General features: G+C 38.6%; 2 protein-coding genes across 2 annotated transcripts; both read left to right on the top strand.

Moving 5' to 3' along the window:
• Positions 1-2957: 2957 nt before the first annotated feature.
• Positions 2958-14201, top strand: LOC140237509 (uncharacterized). The gene is made up of 8 exons (XM_072317441.1): positions 2958-3063; positions 6654-6718; positions 7101-7267; positions 7929-8091; positions 8782-8846; positions 9818-9932; positions 10571-10920; positions 11288-14201. Exons 2-8 carry the CDS (start codon positions 6714-6716, stop codon positions 11599-11601), a joined length of 1179 nt encoding a protein of 392 aa, XP_072173542.1. The 5' UTR covers positions 2958-3063; positions 6654-6713; the 3' UTR covers positions 11602-14201.
• A 1554-nt stretch (positions 14202-15755) lies between these two features.
• On the top strand, positions 15756-22184 carry LOC140238283 (acetylcholinesterase-like). Its single transcript, XM_072318218.1, has 9 exons — positions 15756-16144; positions 16936-17087; positions 17752-17829; positions 18606-18724; positions 19339-19509; positions 20045-20322; positions 20458-20715; positions 21141-21314; positions 21943-22184. The coding sequence occupies exons 1-9, from the start codon at positions 15756-15758 to the stop codon at positions 22133-22135; spliced, it is 1812 nt and encodes a 603-aa protein (XP_072174319.1). The 3' UTR covers positions 22136-22184.
• The last annotated feature ends 1648 nt before the right edge of the window (positions 22185-23832 follow it).

The following is a 23832-nucleotide window of genomic DNA, read 5'->3' as shown; positions in this document are numbered from 1 at the left end:
ACGACATGCATTTTAAAAAAGAAAGGAGATATTTCCTCATCAAAATAACAATGTACTAAAGATATTGTGAAAAGAGGGGGGGGGGGGGGCAGGAATCAGGAAGATGAAAAATATGCTGAAAGTGAGTATAGTAGTCAAATACCAGCAGTGACTGACTTGAATTATACCGCACAACATGCATGGGTTGGACTCCTTGCTCACACTGACCTTAAAACTTTCTGAGTTCGCGATTGTTTGCGAGGAATGTAAACAGTGGAGATGATACCTGTGAACCTGCAATACGATTGGTTGGCAGCTGGGGAGGGTGGTCGGCGTATCAAACGTTTATTGTTCCTAACGATGAAAGTGGTCATAAATTTTGTTTCATTCCGACGATGACGCTGTAAAAAATGCATCAAGAGTTGTGAGAAAATATATATATTAAATATGCCACAATAATCATTCATTGTCGATTCTGAGATATTTTTCTGTTTACAATAGCCTATCTTTTTTTACGTGTCCTATTTGTTCTAAAATAAAAAACAGAAAATTTGCAGTGTAATCGTTAAAGAATTGTCCAGTTGTAGATGTGTGGGCTATAGTGTCTTTGGTGTGTTTTCAAACGCAGGAGGGGGAATGTTATACAATGTCTTGATAATGATTAGGTGGACATCCATATGCATAGAAAGTGTACTTGTCAAGGTGTTATATCTTATACTTTGCATATGATATCATTTGAATGTCTACAAATCAGGTGCAATATGTTCAACAATATAAACATAGTGGTGAGATCACTCGATCCCTGTATAACTGATTGTGATAGTATAATTACATACAAATTTCGTTAGGAGCGTTGGTTTGCATTGACTCGCCCCTGGCCCTCTATTGAAAATCTCGCACACGCCGGTAGCTTTCATCTCGTTGATAATTATGTTTGTTTGTCATGTTGTCTATTTCTTTACTCTTAAAATTCAAATATCAAGAGATTGTTCGATAATCTGTGAACAGTCTCATGTTCCCACCAATTTTCTAATCTTAGTTTTAGATTGTAATCAACAATATTACATAGATTGACATAAAATGAAATATTTTAGTTTGTTGAAACCCTTGTAAAGTAATAAAACCGATTCTTCCAGGGATTATAGGGTAATACTGACGTAGGGTAATACTGACTGACATCCTTTTATTTTATATTAAATAAAGAAAGTGAAATGACACTCTCTTTTTAAGTTGACCAAAATAAACAAAAATAATTGCAAACGACGAAAGTTTAAACGATTCACTAAAATCGCCCATAAATCAGATTATGGAATTTAAACATTCCAATGCTTCATGAAAAGTTATAAAGGTCATTTGATATGCAAATCGGATGAAGTGAAGCTTTCATCACTTTACAAATGATCTCCCACTTGAACATTTTTTTCCCGCCCTCGTTGGCATTAATATTGCTGCCCAGGAGTGTTTGTTTCTTTCTTTCTTTCTTTCTTTCTTCCTTCCTTCGTTCGTTTGTTGTTGTTGTTGTTGTTGTTGTTGGGGTTTTTTTTGCGGGGGGGGGGGGGGGGGGCGAGGCTTTTTCTGCCGATGAGTTATTTCGATCTTACGTATACCGTTTTGTCTATCAATTAAGTGCGTGCATGTTTTTCCGCATCAGCTTGTGTATGTGTCGATCTTACGGTCTCTTTGTTGTAGAAAGTACTAACTCTCCGCTCATTTTTCTGATCATTCTACTATATCATATATCCTGCGGACGTGTCTGCGTGTCTGTCATATGGCTGTCCATCACTTGAATTCATAGATCAGTTGAACAGCACCACGGAGGTTGGAACAGACTTCGAGGAAGCCACAGTGTACTTCGTCACTCAAGATGTCACTACAATGGCAGGAGATGAACTGGGGCAAGCCGAAAGTACTGTCGCCATGACAACAGTAGACGCTGGAACAATGGAAGGAGGTAACTTAACTGACGAATAGCGTAGTATTCTAGATGATAACACTTACAGGGGAAATATACGCCGTGTCTTACTTGGATTTAAGATATGTAACAAAATTATACAAATGGAAATACGTCTCAAAATAAAACTGAACTGAACAGAAAAAGTTTGACAAAATCATATAAAGTTAAAGAATTATATTTTCATTTCACTTAGATTCTTTATTATGATTATAATTAGGTCCTACTCATATGTTATTGTTTTAATTGAATTATTGATATTCTCAAAGCAACTTGCCGACCACAATTACAAATGCTATGAAATAGAAACCAATGCATATTTTCATGGATACGTCTTGCAAACCCTCGGTACAGTCAGTGAACAGTAAAACGAATCACAGTCCAAACGAAAGACAGTCCCAGAATATAAATATTTTCCAGTTGTTTCTGTAGTCAGAGAATCTCCTATTTCTGTTTTTCTTCTCGTTAGTTAATACAAAAAAAGTGGATGATTACATCGATCATTCAATTAGACTAGTCCATTCAAGTTTTTTGAAATTCAACATTTTTGTTTAATACTTAAAACTAAGAAAATATATTTTTTTTTAATCTGTTCCTTCTTTCGTCTTATTTCAAACAGGATATATAACCGTGAGTAGTTGTACACTGCTATTCATAATCAGGGGCCCTACATCACAATGTAACATAGCAAGGGACCTGCATTACAATTATAACATAACATAACGATGAGATCCGAGAGGTACGCTAAGTCCGGGGCCATGCTAAAACACGCATTTCCCATAGACACTTGCCCGACCGACTATACTCGGGATTCGTAATCAATGGGTTAATTAATAATATATTGTGTGTATCCCTGTAAATTGAACTCGTTAGGCATAAAGGATGACATGATTTTTGGCACACGTCTTTGTCCTCGAGCGGTCCCTGATTCACAGCGGCGCTTGTCTTTCACCCTTTCACCTGGGAGACTTTCTCTCGAGAATAACGAATGTGTATTGTTTATTTTCCTGCATAAATTTACAGATGGCGACCAAAATGAAGAAACATGGCGGAATCTCAGAACCAAATTCACTTTGGTGGGAAAGAGGGGAAGTTCAGCTGGGTCTCCCCTGAGAAACGCCATTACATCCTCGGTAAGTACACCTATGGTCTTATGGATAAGATTCCCCTTTTTTGAGGGGTCCTTCCCTCTGTTAGAAATGGAATCTTATATTTTCTTGCGGCCCGGTTGGGTTAATTTATCAGGTGTTTGTGAGTGTTGAAGAATGCAATAACGAACCAGTTTTACTGCAAGGGTCTTATCTTCACATAAAAGTTTGAAAGACGCCACAAGAAAAAATAATGACACTGTAAAGATTTAAATAATGTCACTTCCCATTGACTGATTTGATTTTTGACTTCTTTTTTTTTCATTTTGAATGTGTCTTCAATTTTACCATGTGGAAAGTTTAGGCAATGTTTGTGTGTGGTGACGATCATGGTAACGTATTTTCATAATCATCATTATCATCATCATCATCATCATCATCATTTATCATCATCATCATCATCATATTGTATATATATAATAATTGTTTTATGTACATGTATAATGTATTTTTTACTTCTTCGATTTGCAAAAGACTTTCATATTACGATCCCATAATACGTAGCAGTTCATCCACGTGATGCAGGGCAGATCAAGGTGGTAGTTAGAAAAAGCCAGCCCTATTGGTTACAGTTCGTTATTCCGAAGGTTCGTTATTCCGAAGGCTCCTCAGTTCGAAGATTCGTTATTCCGAAGGTTCGTTATTCCAAATTTCATTTTCGGATGAACAAATCTTCGGAATAACGAACCTTCGGAATAACGCCACAAATGTTCGGATTAACGAACCCTTTAAAATTCATTTTCGGATTAACGAACCGCTAGGTATAGGGAATTTGTGTGTTTCGGATTAACGAACCTTCGGAATAACGAACCTTCGGAATAGCAAACCTTCGGAATAACGAACAGCACCCGCCCTATTGTATGTGACGAACAAAGAATGAATGGTTGATAAAAGATTTACGTACATGGTAATTATTCTTTTTTTTATTCACTTTCTTTAATTTTGTTTATATTGGTTTAATTCCGGTAGAGTGTGTATAGATCCAGTAGATGGCATTACACTTGGATTGATTTAAACATGTAGGCGATGGGTAAAAAAGTTATAACAGAGGCCAAGTCATTGCAATGGTACAAACGTTCACGAAACCCAAAACCTATACGAATACTTAGGCGATAATGTTTTATGAGCTTTGGTCACGAGTTCACCAGAAGAGATCAAAACACAAAATGTTATTCTTCGCAAAAGCTTGTTTTTGATCAACTGATATACAGGAATGCAGCAGCAATTATCAACATTTCCTCGAATTACTGGTCATCAGAGAGAGACTAAAATATAAAGTTTATCCTCTCACTTTGGAATACAAACGTGTGTGTTTGAATGGAAAAGTGCATGCTATCGCATTCTTAAAAACTCACTATTTACCATTTGCAGATGAAACAAAAACCCAGCTTTAGTGCTTCAAAATAGTTCTAAAATGTGAGTTACTAATAGAAACAGCCAATGTAAAAATTTCAATCAGTATAATCAACATTAAGTATTGTTAGATATACAAAATGTGAACAGTAGTTTTATCAAAACTGTTTTTCTAGAATAAACTGTTTATAGTTATGATTTAATGAGAAAATTACTGATAACTCCGTATATTTTAGGCTTTACTGCGAAATTTTTATATGGCATGATGTTTTGTGATACAACTGAAATATGCATCAAAATGCGATGACTCGAATATCTTTTAATCGTTGCTCTCAATGGTTAACAGTGTTTACCCTCAGGACCTATGCTTTCTTACCTACCCTAGTATAGCTTCAGGATAGGGCGCGGTGAGCCAAGAAGGTCACCCGTCTAGCTCTTGAGACCTCGCAGGTTGGCTAATGCGTTGGATTAAAACAATGTCACGCATGATTATACCACCCCTGTTTGTAAGGGACCCATCATGCAGCGGGCGCAAAAACAACAGTGTTCTATACCACAGCTCTTCCGATCTCTCTTGTGTATAGAATAATATGTATACGTCTCCTATTTTCAGCGCAGAAGTGTAGTAACGAAGCATATAAAAGGTGAAAACTGTGTAATCTTACCTTTCGAAGTAGTCATCGACCTACAACCTGGTCAAGGTTAAGCTACATGGAAACATGGTGACTTTGTCCGTGGGCTTTATAGGGACAAAGGTCCGGGGCAAAGGTTACGCAGTTTAGGGCCTGTGTATTATTGGTAGTGAAAGTAATGAGGGCATCTTCCCATGGACTAGTAGCTAAGAGAGAAGGCCATTTCAGATAGCCAAGGTCTGTAATAAACATTCATAAGCAGATAATCTCATCCCAAATCCTACAGTCAAACTGAAATAAAATCCATAATACATGTATAGATATATTGTTTCTTGATAATATTGCGCAGTAGTGCTAACACAAACACAGCGCAGATACAGGATAATGATAATGACTGGTATACTCATTCCCATGACACCTAATACCCAATGATATGAAATTGAAAGCCTGCTACTCTTTAATCATACGAAAAAGATGAATTTAGCTTTCATCTTCCTTTCTCATATCTCACTATATATACATATATATAAATATATATATATGTGTGTGTGTGTGTATGTGTGTGTATATATATATATATATATATATATATATATATATATATATATATTTATATATATATATATATATATATATATATATATATATATATATATATATATATATATATATTTATATATATATATATATATATATATATATATATATATATATATATACAGGGCTCCACACTAATTTTTATTTTTGGTGGCCCAAAGGCAAACATCCGACCTTATTGGTGGCCCGATCAGGCCACCAAATTCTTCATTTCTGAAATTTTGGTGGCCCGACGTGCGTTTTTGGTGGCCCCGGGCCACCGTTAGTGTCGAGCCCTGATATATATATATATATATATATATATATATATATATATATATATATATATATATATATATATATAAACATTCTTACTGTGGCCAATATAACCTGGCGAATGATTGTTAGGTTCAATTTGTTACCGCACAGCATGCAGTGCTATCAAGTCGCCTGATTCTGCAAGAGGATCTACGATTGCGTCATCATCTCTCCATGCCTTGACAAAAAGGATTTAAAGACCCTCATTGTTTCATTTCATTTCATTTATTTCATTGCCACACGGTCACTTGTTTCAGCCACAGGCTGTTCTTCCGCAAGTCCGTGCATCTTAAAAACAGTTACATCACAATACTGTATAACCAGGAACATAACATAATCCACGAATCATACAGAAAAAAGGAAATATACAAAGAAACACACAAAACAACATCAAAAGGAGAACAACGAACAGTTGAGTTTACAGGCTACAAATCCCATTTCCTGTACCCTACCATTTTTGTTGTTGTTTGTTTGTTTTATAAGATACATTTCTATATTGAAATACATTCATAATGTGTGATGTGTGAATGTTGGCAGCGCCTATTTACATTGATGATGTTTTAATGATTGGTGTTACATTGATGACGTGAAATGACATTATTCAAGTTCAATGTTTACAACTTATGGCCAACATTAAAAGCAGGTGGCAATGAATAAGTTCTGAGATTTTTTTTTTCTATTTCTTTGTCTTTCCAGCTGAATGCTATATTCAGGGAGCGTATTCCCGACTTCAATACTACCTCAAGAGTTACAGGGATGAGGTGAGCAAGTGTTTAATTTTATTCGAGATCGGTGAACCATTTAATACCAATTGAGTTTTACGATACTAGTATATTATGTGTCCATCTCTTCAGAGGAACGTTCGTGATTACCTGTGATGACACCACGTGTATTCTCATCTCGGTACTAACGTTGATGAATTTCACTTTTATGATGAACACTTGCCACTAATAGACAATAAGAAGTTAATTTGTTCCTTGCTTTCTCTTAATACAAGTATAGCCAACAAATAATCCGCACGAGAAGTATAAGGAAAGAACATTGGTTATATAGTTACATCCCAGTGCAATGGTAAGTTCGTAAAGTTGGCGTTGTTTGAATAATTATTGTTTTGTCTCACTTTCCCTTCTGAATTGGTTCAAGGTCTGGTGAAGACAATCATCTGATTGCCTTTGTGTTGTTGGAGTTTGAGCCTCGTCTGCCCGACGATGATCGAAGGGAGGTGATTAAAGTCCTCTATGAGATCGTAGAGAGGAACCACACCCTTGGTACCTTGACTGTCAATGAACTTCACGTCATGTTATACTCAGGTAGAATCCTTCGCGTCCGTGTCATTATCATTATTTTTATTGTACGTGAAGAAGACCACATGATAGTAATTGCAGGGGCAGTATATGCAGACCAGATTCTCCTACAATGGTTGTTTGTAGATGATATAACAATTTCCCGCCTTCATGTGTGTATATGTGCATTTGTGTGTGTGTGTCTGTGTGTGTCTGTGTGATTTGGCTAGCTAATGCAAACATAAGTTTTGACTAACTGCACAATCGTTGACTCATCCCGACATTCTTGCAGATTGTAATGTAAACACGCATACTATCCAATACAGATGTGACTGCATATGTGTGGAACACTACTGTGACCCGCTCTGTGAGCAAAGTTTCTGAGCCGAAATCGTCATAAGCATTGGATTAACTACATGAACTTTAACTAGATCCTTCTCAGAAACTAATGATTACAAGAAACGTTGACAGGCCTTTAAAATCTCATAGAGAGACAATCATGCCATTCTTACGACACTAGACGTTTATCCTGCATACTCATTGCAATTGTGTCACACATACTCATGGTGAGAAATAATTGATTTCACATTCACACTTGAAAAAGAAGAGAAATTGTCTGTAATATCATTTTTGCAGCAGGGCAAATTGTCATCAACGATCTGCATGTTTTCTTGAATACACGTCACAGACAAATATGTGCAGATAAGCGATGCCTGCAAGATCACGGGCTGCCCGCGGGAGATGAGCTGCACGTCAGTGGGCAACGAGTGCATAGCCGTGTGCGCCAACAACACGGACTACTGCCTCAACGATGCTGAATGCGTAGACGAAAGTTTCCCTGTCACTTGCACGTAAGGCTCAAGAACGTCATTATTTAGAGTGCAGAGAGCTTTTGAATTTCCTTGCAGTGCAAACACTTTTAAGAGAGGAACCCAAGTCATTTACACCCATCAGTGAAACCTTAAAATTTCAATGCCCTTCTATCTTTAAGTGGACTGCACGAAAATGAGTGAAAGCGAATATTTATCGATAAACCAATATAAAAGAAGTGTATGTTAATATAAAACACTGAAAGTTATGGCAGTATAAAGTTCACATAATTTCTAGCAGTGATGTTGGTCGAGGCCACTTATATGAATTGATGAAATGATGTCATCACCTCACTAGCCTCCCGATGATCTGCACACATTAGTCAAATCTTTTTTAATTAAACAAAATCGAGAATTTTCTGTATCTTTCTCATCATGCTACTATAGTGTTGCAATAAAATGAATGATGATAACCGCCTAGGGATTAGCAGTTTTCGTTGTTGATTATTGACTAAAAACATTATTTCTTTTGTTTAGATTTTGCCTGTTCGTGTAAAGCCACTATTCAGTTCGAGAGGAATGACTAAATACATGTATAACAAGGAAGTCCCCCTTCCCCGTTTTTTGTTTTTGTCTTTTGTTGTTTTTTAAGTAAAATTGTTGATTAGAGATTGTTTGCGATATTTACCTGTCTTATTTTGCTTCTGGGATTCATTTCGTAACATCGTGCAGGTGCAGAAAAGACTTTAGTGGACCGCGTTGCGGAGATAAGATGTCGGACGATGACCATGCCAAAAGTGAGAGCAGTAATAGACCAGTTTTCTAACATATTAATTCATGCCTACTTTCAAAGATTAGCCTGCCAAACAAGAAAGGCTTGTCTGAGCGTGACGTTTGCCCAACATCACGCTTATTCATGCGAAGTATATTTTCAGACCTGCATTGCATTTAGTAAGTATAGATGGATGTCACAGCTTACTACTCGGTTATTAGAGAAAGTTGGTATTCATAAATTTGAATGCGCTAGTCAACTGGCCTAGAAGCGTCAAAACATAATTATCTGTTGCATAATTTGGATTAAAAACGATAAAAAATAGATTGAGTAACATTTTGTCGATATCGAACATAATTCTGGTAATAGACAAAATGGGTAAGACGCCATTTAAGTTTAGTGTTCGATTTTGCCGTCTTGCTTAGATTCGGCAATAGGGAGCTTTAGATTTTAGACGCGCGGACGTTCAAAGAGAAAAAAACATGATCTGAGCGTGCGCAGTAGCGCGGATCAAGTTACTGCGCACGCTCAGATCATGTTTTTTTCTCTTTGAACGTCCGCGCGTCTAAAATCTAAAGCTCCCTAATGGCGCTGGACATTTTTAATCTCAAAAGTTTTGGAGATCAACTGCAGAGTGAGAACTCGCAGGTCGCAAAGCATGTGTACAAGCGCAAAGAAGGGCTTACAATAACTATTTGATCAGCGAAACTATGTGAAAACGTCATAAACAGTCGAGAAATTAAATGATGTAAACATTCCTTTGTAGTGTTTTCTTCGCTTCTGATGGTCAGGTTTGTAAAGACATTTGTGTGTGTGTGTGTGTGTCAAGTACACTTATCAGGAGTTTAAGAAGGTATACACTGTATGACAAATGCTAAAGTGCAAAATTGTTGAATGTTGAAGTCTCATGCATTACATTATTGTCGATTCTGGATATTTTTCGTCTTTGATATTCGAGGATATTAAGATTATTCACTTTTTGTATGTTTTTCGCAGCAAATCTCTATGTTGGTATCATCGCTGCGAGCTCGATTGCAGGCATCATCGTTCTGGCCATTATCGCTGCGAGTTGCATCAACCTATTCAACAAAAGGGGCGGTCGAACTGGAAAGTATGATGATATATGTTTTTCATACAGTTCACATTTCAGAGTTAAACGGAGACTTGATAACGTATGAAATAACTTTCAATATAACTTTTTTTATACGATATTTTATGTTGTTGTTTTGGATGTAATTTGTAAAATTTTGTTTTTGTGATAATGTGATTGTAAAATAGATAAGAGTTATTGTAAAGCGTAGAGGGAACATGGATTTGTTAATATGCTTTATTGAAGCTTTGTTATTATTATTATTATTATTATTATTATTATTATTATTATTATTATTATTATTATTATTATTATTATTATCAAAGATGACTACATACGTTTGTTGAATTGAATTTGAAACAGCAAAATATTGCTTCTATTAATCAAGGTTGACCAAGATTGTATTACCATTCCTTCATCTTCTGCCAAAAGATATGGAGCATGTTTTATTAACCGTGATTGACGTTCTTGTCAAGAGTGATAACTTGCGTTTTTGCAGTTTCTTCGAAATTTGCTTCATTTCGTTATCAAATATTCAAGCAAACTGAACGATACCATACTTTCGATGAAAGTCCATTGTATTTCTACTGTATGTTAGAATATCGTTAGATCAGAGACTATAACTAATTCTAGTGAACCATCTCACTGTGTGGTGGTAGATCTGACGAGCTGTTCGGCATCGAGAACGTGGTCGCTTTAGAGCTGAGCGACGAAAAAATTGAGATCGACGGAATCGGCACCCAAACAGACGAGAGCTTTCTCCTCGCGCGATCCCACAAGGATGGCGTCCCGCCAAAACAAGGCTGCGCCCACAAGATCATGCAGACAAACGACTCATTCCTATTGACTAAGGCACAGCTGCTCAGGTCCCACGGAGTGGTATCTCACAACAGAGGGGCGGGCTCTCCGGTGGGCGTGGTCAGCGCCAACACAGGCCGGTTGAGTGGGCCGAACAGCAGCAGGGTGATAGAGGGTGGAGCTACGCCAAGTACGAGTTCCAGCAGCGCAGGTGAGCGCCACGTCACATTAAAAGTACCTGATGTTCTGACAAACACGTCAACATTCAATACCGATATTGATTGTTGTTTAGTGACATCAATGTAGAATGCATGTATTTACTTCATGCCAAGTGTACCATGTTGTGTGTGTGTGTGTGTGTGACATGAAAACCTTGCCTTTCAATTCATTAATGCTGAAACTTTTCCTTTAATCCGTTCAGAGGATGCAGAACTGCAAGTCAAAACTTTCGCTAAAGAATTCTTACTATTCATAGCTTTTCTAATACTGAATGTTCTTGTTCTTTTCTTCCTCTTTTTTCGTTTTAAAAAGTGATATGGTTACAATGCTTTTCCATACATAAACTTTATTGTTTGCAGCGAATGGGAAGCCGAGAAAGGCGTCAACCAAGAAAGAGCGCGCTCCATCTTCACCTGATGTTGATGCATCCACGTCGAAATCTGACGCTAAAACACTCCCAACCACCAGTGGGAAAAGTGAGCAGCCGACACCGAGCCAAGAAAGCGCGCCCACCCGCTCGGATGACAAGAAGGCGGAGCATCGCGTTGACGAACTGACCAATGGTAATTCTCAAAACGGGGCGGAAAATGATGTCAAGAAACCTTCCCAAGTGAATGCGGGTCAGTCGAATGTGGGTGAGCTCTACCCGGGCAGGAAAATTCTCAAAGTTTAACAATGCATTGCCTCGCTAGCTGTCCTCCTTGCTACTTTGAAACATGTGGAAATGTAGCAACCACCAGCACATGCTATTGTGCCTCTAGTGTATGTGATTTTACTCTCGCGTTCGCTCCTCATACTACTTACTCACACATTGTGGTGGTTCATGTTTTTGTGGGTTTTTTTTTTTGTTTTGTTTTATTCCTATACATTTGTTTCAGATGTACTTTTTTCTTAATCGCTTTCAACAGATTGATTAGAAGACATTCAATATTTGTATATCTCATCATTAGTTTATCCATAGAACGTTGCTCTTTTCAGTACTTTCAGATTCTATGTGCCAAAGACAGAAATTCGATGGGATTTTACAAGAGAGTTATGCGCGTGGTTTGTTAGAGCAGTGGCGTCACTGAGGAGATTGTACCGTGAATAAAGAGGACCCAATCGTTATTATTATTGCATTGTATTCTACAATGTTCTGCAGCTATATTTGGCGCTCAAACAGACAGTGGTTGAGCGGAAGTAGAACACTTTGTTCCGTATCTTTGTCGTTTACAGACACATGTCTGTGAAGGCAGTGTCCTTCTGCTTGCGTCCTAATTTTCTCTGTGAAGATAAAAACAAATAGAACCCCCAGCAATGTTCGTGTCTTTTTATTCTGTCTATTCAGTATATATCGCAAGCGTGGTTTTGCCGGTCTTCTTCCGAAACCACAGTGAAATGTAGACAGCATTATTTTTTTTTTCATGTTGTATCTTGGCACATCTGAAATAATTTTGATATCAGTGTTTCAAAAGTTTCAAAACAAAATTTCCATATTTTGCTCACTGTAGATAAGATGCTATATTGAAATTAATAAAGTAAGACCCGTCTTTACTTCTGACAAACCATCCATCGGGTTTTTTTTTTCGCTTAATCCGATTTCTTTCATAAATGTTTTGAAAATACCATTATTACATGCTTTATTACGTGCTTTGCACACACGAATTATACATCCTTCAAATTCAGTCAGGTAAAATTGAAAGGTAATATGGAGTACTCCAACTTAACGCAATTTTATAAAAGACTCCTTTTCGTTCATAGTTCTACCCGATTGGTAGATCATTAAGAACATATGCATTATTTGTGATGATTCTAATGTGTGTGGTATATCTACTAAATGTCAGTAACATAATGTATGCCAGTGCATTATGTAACGTTGAAGAAGGTAACAGCTTGTCTTATTTCTGTCGGGGTGCGTATTCAGTAACAAAACTTTTGATGCACTGCCACGTTGCCACAGTCTGTTCTTGCCAAGTGGAATATTAATTTTATTTCCGAATCGCTATTTTTTTAGACTCTGGCGAATTTTACGCTAATAAGATGTGAATGTGCCTTTTTGTGACATTCAGTATCTCACCACGCCCACCCATCGAATACAGTGTATGTATGTAAAATATGTTAATATGTGTGTATCATATTCATTTTGCGATATATAGTAATCCAGTTTCTTTCTGTGTACTTACCACTTGTAGTTTCCGTCGATACATGTATATTACGCGCGTTTTGTATTCGGATATACTTAATTTTCATATTGCGTTTTTCTTGGTAATAATCATTTCATTTTGTAATGCAGTACACAATTTTCCATAAAGTAGTAAGTGATCTAAATGACCAAGCTGAAGTTTTGTTGCGGACGCGTTGGCAACTAAATGCAAAATTTACGTATTTTACGAACCAAGTTTTGTTCAAAAGTATTTTGATAGCTTGTTATGATGATCATGTACAGTGATCATGATACGAAAAAGTTTTCGTGTGTGTGCTGGGATAGGGGGAATTACTTTTATGGATTTTTTTTTTTTTTTTTTTTTTTTTTTTTTTTTTTTTAACGGACTTTGATATGTCCTGAAAAGAATATACAGCATATAAGTTTACGCGCAGTGTATCAAAGTAAACGGCTTCCCAACAATGTGGAGATACACTGTATCGACATTTACTGATCAGACATTCGCATGGTGAAAACAGAGCTTTAATTAACACAGTACATGTATATTTCAGGTGACATAACAGCGTCTGAAAAGCGACGTATAGTTTCCTTACTCACTTTTTTTTTCTCCATCATTGTTTGCGCCTTGTTCATCCGAGCTTATGCCGTGCACCCGTCACTAGCGTTAAATAAGTTATCAATTTTATTTGTTTTAGTACTGACTTAAAAAACAATAACAACATGAAAGCAACCGTGAGCTTCTGTGTTTGCACTGTAACAACTGCCTTTACTGATTTAGGCAAAAACATACAAACAAATAAATGTAAACATACAAACAAATAAATGTATTTGAGTGAGACAATACAATAAAGTTGGGTAAAAAGAAAGAATAATATTGATGTGCTTGTATGTGCTTCGTGCTCCACCATGTCCATTGATAGCCACGTAAAATGTGAGCCACATACTTTACATTACCAATTCAAATAGTGTGACCTGTCTACTGGTTAACTTCGTTAATCTGCTCCCTCAGGATTTATTGGGTACTTCGTGAATGCATTTGTGAATAAAGTGCTGTAGATGGAATCGCATGTTTATACATGATTATTATGTTCCATGCTCCCTTGATCAGATAATCAGGACATTTCACTGGATACGACCCCTACTTTTTTTTTGGGGGGGGGGGAGGCGAGGGGTTGTTGTTCCTTCAATGCATTAGTTCTAGAAACGAAATCTAATCGTTGAAATTTGATAATACTGTTTCCCCAGGGAGTCTCTTTGCCGTATCAATATAAAAATGAAGTTCGTATGTCGATCTGATTCATTCGTATAGAAATTTTGATCTCGACGCAAATCATTTTTTTCCCACAGTAGCATGCTGCGCTCTCACGGGACTAGACGATAACCCTGAAGCGCGGTGCCTTTCTTGGGTGTAATAGAAAATCTTGTTATTTTCAAATACTGATACGTGTATAATATACTGTAGAAGAAAACGTATAACATCAAGGTGAACATTTAGCTCGTTTTTCCCCATTTTGAACGCTACATGGTGCCATGCGAAACCAGGCCTTGGAAAACTGAGCAGCAATCGTTTCTTTGAATACCACCCAAAATGATAGATCATGTTTTCTCGAAACAAAGTTTGATGAATGGGGTCAGAGTCACATTACGCACATACTTTGAGAGAGAGATGTGACGAAGTTGTGCAGCAATTTTTTCATTGGTTTATAGTTAGGAAAGCTTAAGAAGCATGTCAGTATTTGGGCAACTTCAATCCTCCTTAAAAGAAGCGATCAATGTTTTAAAACGACTACAACTCTAAAACAATGCGATAATGGACGGGTTTGTATAAGTGTTTCAGAGTTCAATTTATGATTTTTTTTTCGAAATCTGGTGAGGATTGCATGGTGAGGACAACGAGAGACTTGCGAGATGATGACGTCATCCTCTTAGCTGATTTGAATATTCACTGTGATTGTGACCGACATCTGCGCTTCCTGAAAACAGACAAAAGGTGAATAAATTACTGGCCTTTCTGCGACATTGGTGAAACTTTCGTTATTCTCTCTGATGTTACTCTCCATAAAAGTGGACAAGAATAAAGTACATGTATAGTGTCAGATTTTTGTTTAAATAATTTCCGAAGTAAAGAGTGAAAATTGGAGGAAGACATGGTAAGGATCACATAAAATTAGGGGAAACAATGATCGAGAGTTTCCAGCATCTGCCCACACATCAGAGGTGATATAAACTCATACGCACGCACACACACACCCTTGACACACACACACACTTGACACACACATACACACAAACACACACACACACACATACACACCCACGCACACATTAATTCACACAAGACCACATCAAAGACAGGATTGTGCATGTTGCGAACATTTAACTTGAACTGTACCTGCAAAATAATGTAAGGGCTGCTGATAGCTTTAATGATATAAAACGGTACAATGCAGTGCCATTACAGGGGCTCTCCGTCCGCAGAAGAGAGGAAATGTCGGTACCAGCACATTGTACCAGCAGCAGAACATTTCTGTGAAAAAGCGTGACGATGCGAGCATTGGGACAGGTAGCAATATTGGCAATTCCTTTTGCACGGAGGGGCAGTACATGTATTTACAATCGAAAGGTGCATTTTCAACCATTCGTTTCCACCCACTTGAAAACAATACCAAGGGTTTGTTGATAAGATGGCGATTAGGCTGCGGTGGTGGCCTTGCTGTCTTTTTCTCTGCTGCTTCGGCGTTCTCCTGAACCAAGCGTATGCTGAGAATCTCTGCTCAGCCCCGTTGATACGAACTTCGTCAGGAGTCGTTCGCGGCACGTGTACGACTTTCAGCGCAGACGACGTGTCTGTTACACGAGATGTAGCCATCTACAAAGGTATGCGCTACGCGGAACCTCCTACTGGTCCCCGTAGATTCGGTGTACCGGTCCCTCGGGAACTGGATAGGGAGGTCGATGGTTCGAAGCCCGGGATGAGCTGCCCACAGGGACCACATCCAGTGTATAACACCGAGTGGGGAACAAGTGAAGACTGCCTGTTTCTCGACGTCTTTGCACCTCTACCGTTGGTAAGGTTAAGGGTCATGTCGGAAGAGGTCTCTTCCCTTCTTCACCATCGTAATTATATTTCAACCGTTGACAAACATGTGACAGGTGACCATCTATGCCCACATGTAGGCCTACGAAATGTCAGGTTTCGTTAAATACCGTTTTAATGTCTTAATGATCTGAATGTCCAGAACATAATGCATTTGAATTCAAGACACAAAATTGGAAAGCCATCACAGGGGTCGCTCTCCATGTAACTTGCTACGCACACGCGTCCAAAAAACAAAAATCGTCGTCAGAGTCTGTTTTAAGACATAAACACGTCGTCGTCGACTTTTGTCTGTAAAAGGGGTGTTCGGCATTCAGGAAGGTAAAATCCAAGCGAATGATTATGAAGATCACTACTACACATGTAATTAAGTTTTGTGGATTAGATACAATAACCTCTGATATCTGTGTAACCTCATTCGTTATCGTATTTCAGGAAGGTGTAAGTGTGTTATTTCCCAACTATATGGCGTAAGAAGCATCTATTCAAAACGCCGTTAAGGGCTTTGTGCATGGTACTGTAACAAAATACGACATTTTGTTAAATAGGCTACACTGCTATGTGACGCCCATAGTGACGACATGAGAGTGTGTTTCACCTCTGTGACGCCATTTAGGGATGCAAATTTGATGTGCAGCAATACGCCATCTAGGTTCCATTTCTTCAGGAGTTTGGATGCGGGTGAGTAGCACATTTTGTCTATTGACCCCCATGTCGAATACTTACCAGTAATTACTTCATGTAAACTCGCTCTACCAGCCCGAAAGCGCTCCAGTTATGGTGTGGTTACACGGTGGCGGATTCATGTTCGGGGCTGGGACGGTCGACATGCTATCACCCCTACCATTGGTTGCCCTTGGTGACATCATCGTAGTGACTATCAACTACCGTATCGGAGCTCTTGGGTTTCTTACAACAGGTGAGTGGTTTCTTTGCTTTGTTATGCTGATATATACAGACAAACTATGAACGCATTAGAGTGACCATGCACAAAATTAACATTTTAACTGTGAACGTGGCCCTAGCTCGTCATCGAATAAACATATTATCTGGTATTGAAGATTGCAGTCGACATAATTATAGGACCCTTCTATACGTTTTCGCTCATGTGATATCTCTATATGCTGGCTTTCATCTGTACGACAGACTTTACCAGGTTGGAGCAGCACGCTTAAAGTTATACCTGCAACAATATCGCACCTGCCAACGAGATCAGCAATATGATATAGGATATAGCTAGGGCAATCTGTATACATATTCATTAAGTTTTTAGGAAGAAAAGAGCCGTGATGCTTCATAGGGGAATGCTCGACATGGGTTTGTCAGCTGGGAAGACTTAAATGTGGCTTGTAGTGTTCAGTTCTGGTTTGCTACTGACGATTCAGATCAGCAAGTATTGCAATAATAAAAATCTTATTTGACATAGTGAAAATACCACGTACATTTCGACACGTACTCTCATACACGTAGTCACATGTCAATGAGAGCCTGATAATCTTTGTCCATGTTAATATCCATTGGTACTAGTATTATGGAGTGCCAGATACACAAATATAGATATTCCGTAATGTAATATCTTGCAGGTGACGATGAGATACCGCCAAATCTAGGCATTCTTGATCAAATCGAGGCCCTCCGATGGATCCAGAAGCATATATCATGTAAGTAATGTGGGAAACGTCCACATAGTTTAGCGGAAAACAAAGCCGAAGATGACTCAGCACACAGTGCATTGATGGGATTTGCATGATAATAAGATATGTATTAATTTAAATGGGGATAGAAATTACTCGTTAGACATACCGAATACTGAAATGTGGACTACTAGGGTCAAGACAAGTAATGAGATGTGAAGTGGAATCTATGTAAGTCACCCATGCAGTAATATCATTTCCGTCTTTATAACTGGGCTCATGCGTCGAAAATGATAATTGCTGTTCAAATAACATACACTTTGTATCTACATGAGCGTAAGTTGTCGAAGATACATGCATTAATTTCATTTGCCTCTAATATTCCTCCTTCAGCCAATGTCCTTATCTTACCTGGTTACAAAATCAGTATCATGATCGACTGATGGCACACAAGAAGCATGAAGATATGAATCATATAGCTGTATAATGAGGTGACGCAGCTGTTATTGTCGAGAATAGAAAAGTAAACATGTCATTGAGAAAAGCATGAAGAGAAATGATATCTTAATTTTACCCGTGTGTGTATGCGATTGTATCCATTTCCTCTCTTCTGCCTATTTACCCCCCCCCCCTTCTCTCTGTCTCTCTTGTCTTTCCAGTTTTCTCGCCCCATCTATAGTTATTTCTCTCTCTCTCTCCCTTCTCTCTGTTATTGCCGCCATTTCATTTCCTTTCATGCCCTTATATAGTGAACAAAAGCATATGGTATTACAATAGAAACATTTTGTAATCTCAATTTACAGCCTTTGGCGGAGATCCCAGTAGGGTGACGTTATTTGGAGACAGTGCAGGGTCTTCCAGCGTCCACCTCCACCTCATGTCCCCGATGAGTAGTGGGCTCTTCCAGCGAGCTATAATGCAGGTGAGGGCTAGCAGCGTTGAGTCTAACCGCATTGCGATGCGTTATGTGATAGCATCACTGATCATGTGCGATGGCCACCGACTTAATGTGCTAACCTGCCTCCTTTTTATCCTTTATTACCTCATTGACTTTCATACTTTTCATGCCAGTTATTTCGTGGAGTTGTATTTGTACCGAAGCTTATGAGTCACAGAGTGTCACCGAGAACACGAGATAATTCCTCGCTTTCTCGGCCTCTTCGGGTCCTAGAAGGCATGGAGGCGAGATCTCGTGCTCTCGGCTCCGAGAAGACAAAGGGAGATGTAGTATATATCTTCTTCTTGACCTCTTGGATCCGAGAAAGGGAGATATAACATAAAGATTTTCTCGGGATTTTTTTATCTCGCTTTCTCAGCATGCTGTTCTAACAATTATATCATAAATGTTGTGTATAACTATAAAATAGTTGGTGTTTATAAGTAACAGACTGAAAGATACAAAGTTATCAGTACTAATTTTGACGCCTTGAATGTACAACACAGAATAGTAGGCCTATCTATAAGCTTAGCTAAATGACCCGGAAATATAAATACCATCCCAAAATTTCGACTCTTCCATGTTTAATGTTTCCTCAGAGCGGTGCGGCGACATCTTCGTGGGCCCGAGGGCCCAGCATGGAGAGAGCCGAGACTCGCGCGAGCGTGTTGGGCACTCTGCTTGGGTGTGACACGGTGTCTCCGTCGGCTGAACTCAGGGCGTGTCTCATGGGGGTTCCTGCTGACGACTTTGTTGGAATGCAGCAGAAGGTTAATAGTAATTCTAAAATTCGTAGCATGTCTGTCACCATTCATTGTTTCTCTCACGTCTTGGCAAACATATGCATGTATCGTATGCTATATCTATATTTCTACGAGGGAAGAAATAGTAACAAACGCTGAAATGAGTATAACAGTGTGGATGTAAAAATGTATGTACAGTGTATCTATTCATGAGTGTGTAAATGTTCGACCGCTCTGAAGCAATATGCTGAATGCAGTATTAGTATCGGTGTTGTTTGTTAGACTATGGTTCGTTCGTTTCGTACTTGTTCTTCTGACAATAGATGTCAAGGTCTAGATATAAGTGGATTTTTGTTGAAATTAGACCACACCACTCAAAGGTGTGAACAAACTCTCTTGCACCAAAAGAGCTGCATTAAGAAAAATATCCTACCCGAACTCAAGGCAACTATCCTCCAATATGACGTTATGTGCGACATCACTGTGCGAATGCTGGATTTTGTTGTAAAGTGACATTACTGTAATTAGTTTGATAAATCAATGAATTTCGATCGTGTTCAAGGTCTTGGAAGAGTTGGGGGATTCAGCTGACATAGCCTTTGTTCCCGTCGTCGACCACGAGGTGATTCCGGACTGGCCAGACGTCATCGGAGAGGCTGGTAGATTCAATAACGTCAGCCTTCTGATCGGCGCCAATGCCGACGAAGGCATGATGGCGATGATGGCGCTTTTTCCGCACCACAATTCCACACCAGCCGTCAACTACACTCAATTTCGGCGGCATCTGTCCAACATGTTCCGGGTTGACGATCCGGCGCTTCTAGACTTGATCGAGGTGGTGTATGGTTCATTTGTGCGTGACACCAGTTCGGCAAACGCTGGCCAGTGGGACAAACGTGCCAATGATAACTACGATAGCAATGACGCGATACAACAGGATTGCAATGACATATCGGATGAAGAGTCTTGCTATAGCTGTGATCTGGATGAAACTGCGCAATGCTCTGAAAGACACAGCTACGAAAGTGAAAATCCTATTGAGAGCGACAATGGTGTGAAGAATGCCGTCGAAGTCTTTCCAAACAATGACTTTGCGTACAGAAATAAATTTGATTACTTTGACGCACTCAATGAAATCATCGGAGACATGAGTATGTTTTGCCCAACTCGAGCTGTCGCAAATTTTGCTGCAAACGCTGGTTTGGAGGTTTATCAATATCACATGACACACAGGTAAGAATATTTTATCGTTTGAAATAAGTTATATTTTGCCATTTCGGTATTTTACTACTTGAGGGAAAGACATGCACTGTGTCTCTGAAAAAAAAAAATGGGAAGAAAGAGACAAAATGACCAATCATACTTTTCTAGAAACGTATTTTGCTACAAGTATAAGAATTTTCGTTCATTCATTCAGAATTCAAATAGGTTCAATTTCATACCACAAGAAAACATTGTTATTATTATTATTCCGACTCGATAGTCTGGTAAAAACACGAAGTTAATCTCTCCTAAATCGAATTCAATGTGAAAGAGAAAATCCTTCGACATATACAATAGAATCAACACATGCTAATAATATATTTATCCAGGTCCAACTTTTCTTCGACATTTGGCCAATTAAGGCCGACTTATGACTTTATGCTCGCTTGTTTTAGGCCCAGCGAATCTTTTTGGCGCCCTCTAACATGGACGCGAGTTAACCACGGTGAAAATCTCCTGTTCGTGTTTGGCGTACACTTCATGCCCAAACTCAACTGGACCCTCACACCAACCGAAGTGGATATGACGCTACGGGTTATCCAGTATTGGACCAATTTTGCATCTACCGGGTGAGCTTGTTCTATCATGCAAAATAGAAAGTGTTTAGCTGTCTATTGTGCTTCCATGCAGTTGGACTGGTAAGAGACGGGATTGTAGAACAAAGTTCGGGAATGATAACGTCCAAAGACTTTATGAGAGTCCGCAGAAATGCAATCTTTCCTGTTATGACTCATTTTTATGTGGTTGTGATGTCGGGGATGGGGGACAAAATCAACAAACTAATTTTGTAAGAAATGTGTTGCCTGTGAAACTTTCGGATGTTTCAAGTGTCTGACTAATTACTTAATGATAAGGAAGATGCTAAATTCAGGGAACAAGTTCTCGTTACGACTCATCATTCCCGACCGATCAAAGTGTACTTAGCGCTACAAAGCAACATTTCTTGGAGTCTTCTGTTTTCCAGCAAAAAGACTACATGTATATTATCTCCTTTTACTACATAGTGTAATGGACATCTCCAGCGGCAATATGGCTAGATATAAACATGCTTCTTATAGACTGTAACATACAATTTCCTTCTAATGCCCTCAAGACACAATGTGGAGCATATCAATGCAGAGTAATGGCTCGACGTCTTTTGAGATGTCTTTCGCTCCCACCCTGCTGATCAATGCCGATCTCAATTTCCATTTCTAGAGATCCGACTGGAACGAGAGATCACAAACGCCTTGTATCCAACTTGCAGCCCTGGCCACGTTACATCACACAGACAAAGTTCTCCAAGAATCTCTCGCCTGCAATGACGAACGACGTGGGTGTTAAAACGAGGATATGCTGGTTTTGGAATTCCATTTTGCCACGTTTACAAGCGCAAAAGAATGCGGAATAGATTTTCTATCCATATAAGTCACAAACTGACGAGAACGTAGCTAAACAATTATCACGTAGCAATCCATCTCTACCACGCTATCCTGAATGAATGAATCTACCATTTTGTAAGTATATGTCAGAGAGATTCTACATACAAATTGTAGATATGTACCTAAAAAGTGCTGCAATACAAATTTTGATGTTAATGGAGAAACGTGTGCTCAGAGAATAAATTGCATTCTTTGTCACGTTTATGCACATTGTCAAGTATACGACCAACGTTAGTTTTTGCAAGCAAAAATAAATGAATAGATAAATAGGCCCTACATGTTAAAAAAATAAAATTGGGAATTGACGAGATGAAAATACAAAATTGTACTACTAGTATTTGTTTCGACCCGTGTATCTCTCTCTCTCCCTCTCTCTATAATTATATACATGTATATGTATGTATGTATATATATATATATATATATATATATATATATATATATATATTGTGTGTGTGTGTCATGCGTGTACTGAAAATCCACAGAATTGTGGTGAAAATGACGAAGAAGGTTGCAGTTGATGGTGATTGAAGTGTGTGTTGAGCTTAAATTTTTGGGAGTCAACAAGGTGGGTAATTCGAATGAGGAGAGGAATTATATGTAGTGTAATTGCGAGAAACCAGAAGCATAGAGTTCTCAGTATGTATTTCCCCATTATGGATCACTACTGTGACTTTCATACACTTCGTTGTTGTTGTTGTTGTTTTGTTTTTGTTTGTTTGTTTGTTTGTGTGTGTGTTTGTTTGTTTGTTTTTTTTTTTTTTTGGGGGGGGGGGGGGGTATGATACATGATACATGTATTGCAGCTTGGTACCAGTGCATTAAAATGTGATTGATGCTGTGCCATTACGGGAGGGGGGTGGAAGGTTAGTGTAACGAGGTATCTTCATACTGTACAGGATTGAAACAATCTACACTGTCTGATATCATGGTGCAATAATTACTAAATCGCCGGTACTTCAAATTCAATATATTTAAGTGTGTAGTGAATCACATGAAGTTCGTGTTATGTGATTCTGTGATGGCGGTGAATACATGTACCAAATATGAGCTAATTACTGTATCTGATTACACCACTGGTGAAGTGTTGCAAATGGTCGGGTCATTTTTGGTTATCAACATGAAACCCATCTACCCACCCCATCCTGTTGTTATCATGTACCCAACGCACAACAAACCACACATGTACGCACAGCACACCACACATATACACATCACACATACACATCACACTCCCACATGTTGATTAGTACCTTTCATCATTGTACCAAACATGTAAGGTATGTAAACTAATTGATGTCCTTCATCAACTGCTTTGTTAATCACCCCTTCCCCCCCAAAAAAAAAACCAAAACAAAACAAAACAAAACAAAACAAAACAAAACAAAACAAACAAACAAACAAACAAAAACACAAATATCGTCGGCTGAGAATGATAAGGGCGTTAAGTTGCCACTAAACCCATAGTGTTCACGACCACTTAACGCCCTTCTCATTCTCAACAGACGATATTATACTTGTTCATTGAAGTACACAGAATATGTCACAGTGCCTTGCAATCACCCCTGGAACTTGAGGATATACTCATGACACAGATAGATGTGTTGTACATGTACAGCGCACTCCCATTAAGTCATCAAGACCATTGGTTTTCTTTTGTTCCATC

Source organism: Diadema setosum, chromosome 14 (genome assembly GCF_964275005.1).
Source record: "Diadema setosum chromosome 14, eeDiaSeto1, whole genome shotgun sequence".
In the NCBI taxonomy this organism is placed as follows: Eukaryota; Metazoa; Echinodermata; class Echinoidea; order Diadematoida; family Diadematidae; genus Diadema; species Diadema setosum.
This window is presented reverse-complemented; position numbering and strand designations above follow the sequence as displayed.

What these genes read in the sequence shown, in the direction of transcription:
- LOC140237509 (XM_072317441.1), top strand. An exon ending in AGTTTCCCTGTCACTTGCAC is followed by an intron (nt 8,092 to 8,781) that starts GTAAGGCTCAAG and finishes AACATCGTGCAG; the next exon opens with GTGCAGAAAAGACTTTAGTG. An exon ending in TACGAGTTCCAGCAGCGCAG is followed by an intron (nt 10,921 to 11,287) that starts GTGAGCGCCACG and finishes TATTGTTTGCAG; the next exon opens with CGAATGGGAAGCCGAGAAAG.
- LOC140238283 (XM_072318218.1), top strand. Translation starts at nt 15,756, where the DNA reads ATGGCGATTAGGCTGCGGTGGTGGCCTTGCTGTCTTTTTCTCTGCTGC. An exon ending in GATCCAGAAGCATATATCAT is followed by an intron (nt 17,830 to 18,605) that starts GTAAGTAATGTG and finishes CTCAATTTACAG; the next exon opens with CCTTTGGCGGAGATCCCAGT. An exon ending in CAATATCACATGACACACAG is followed by an intron (nt 20,716 to 21,140) that starts GTAAGAATATTT and finishes CGCTTGTTTTAG; the next exon opens with GCCCAGCGAATCTTTTTGGC.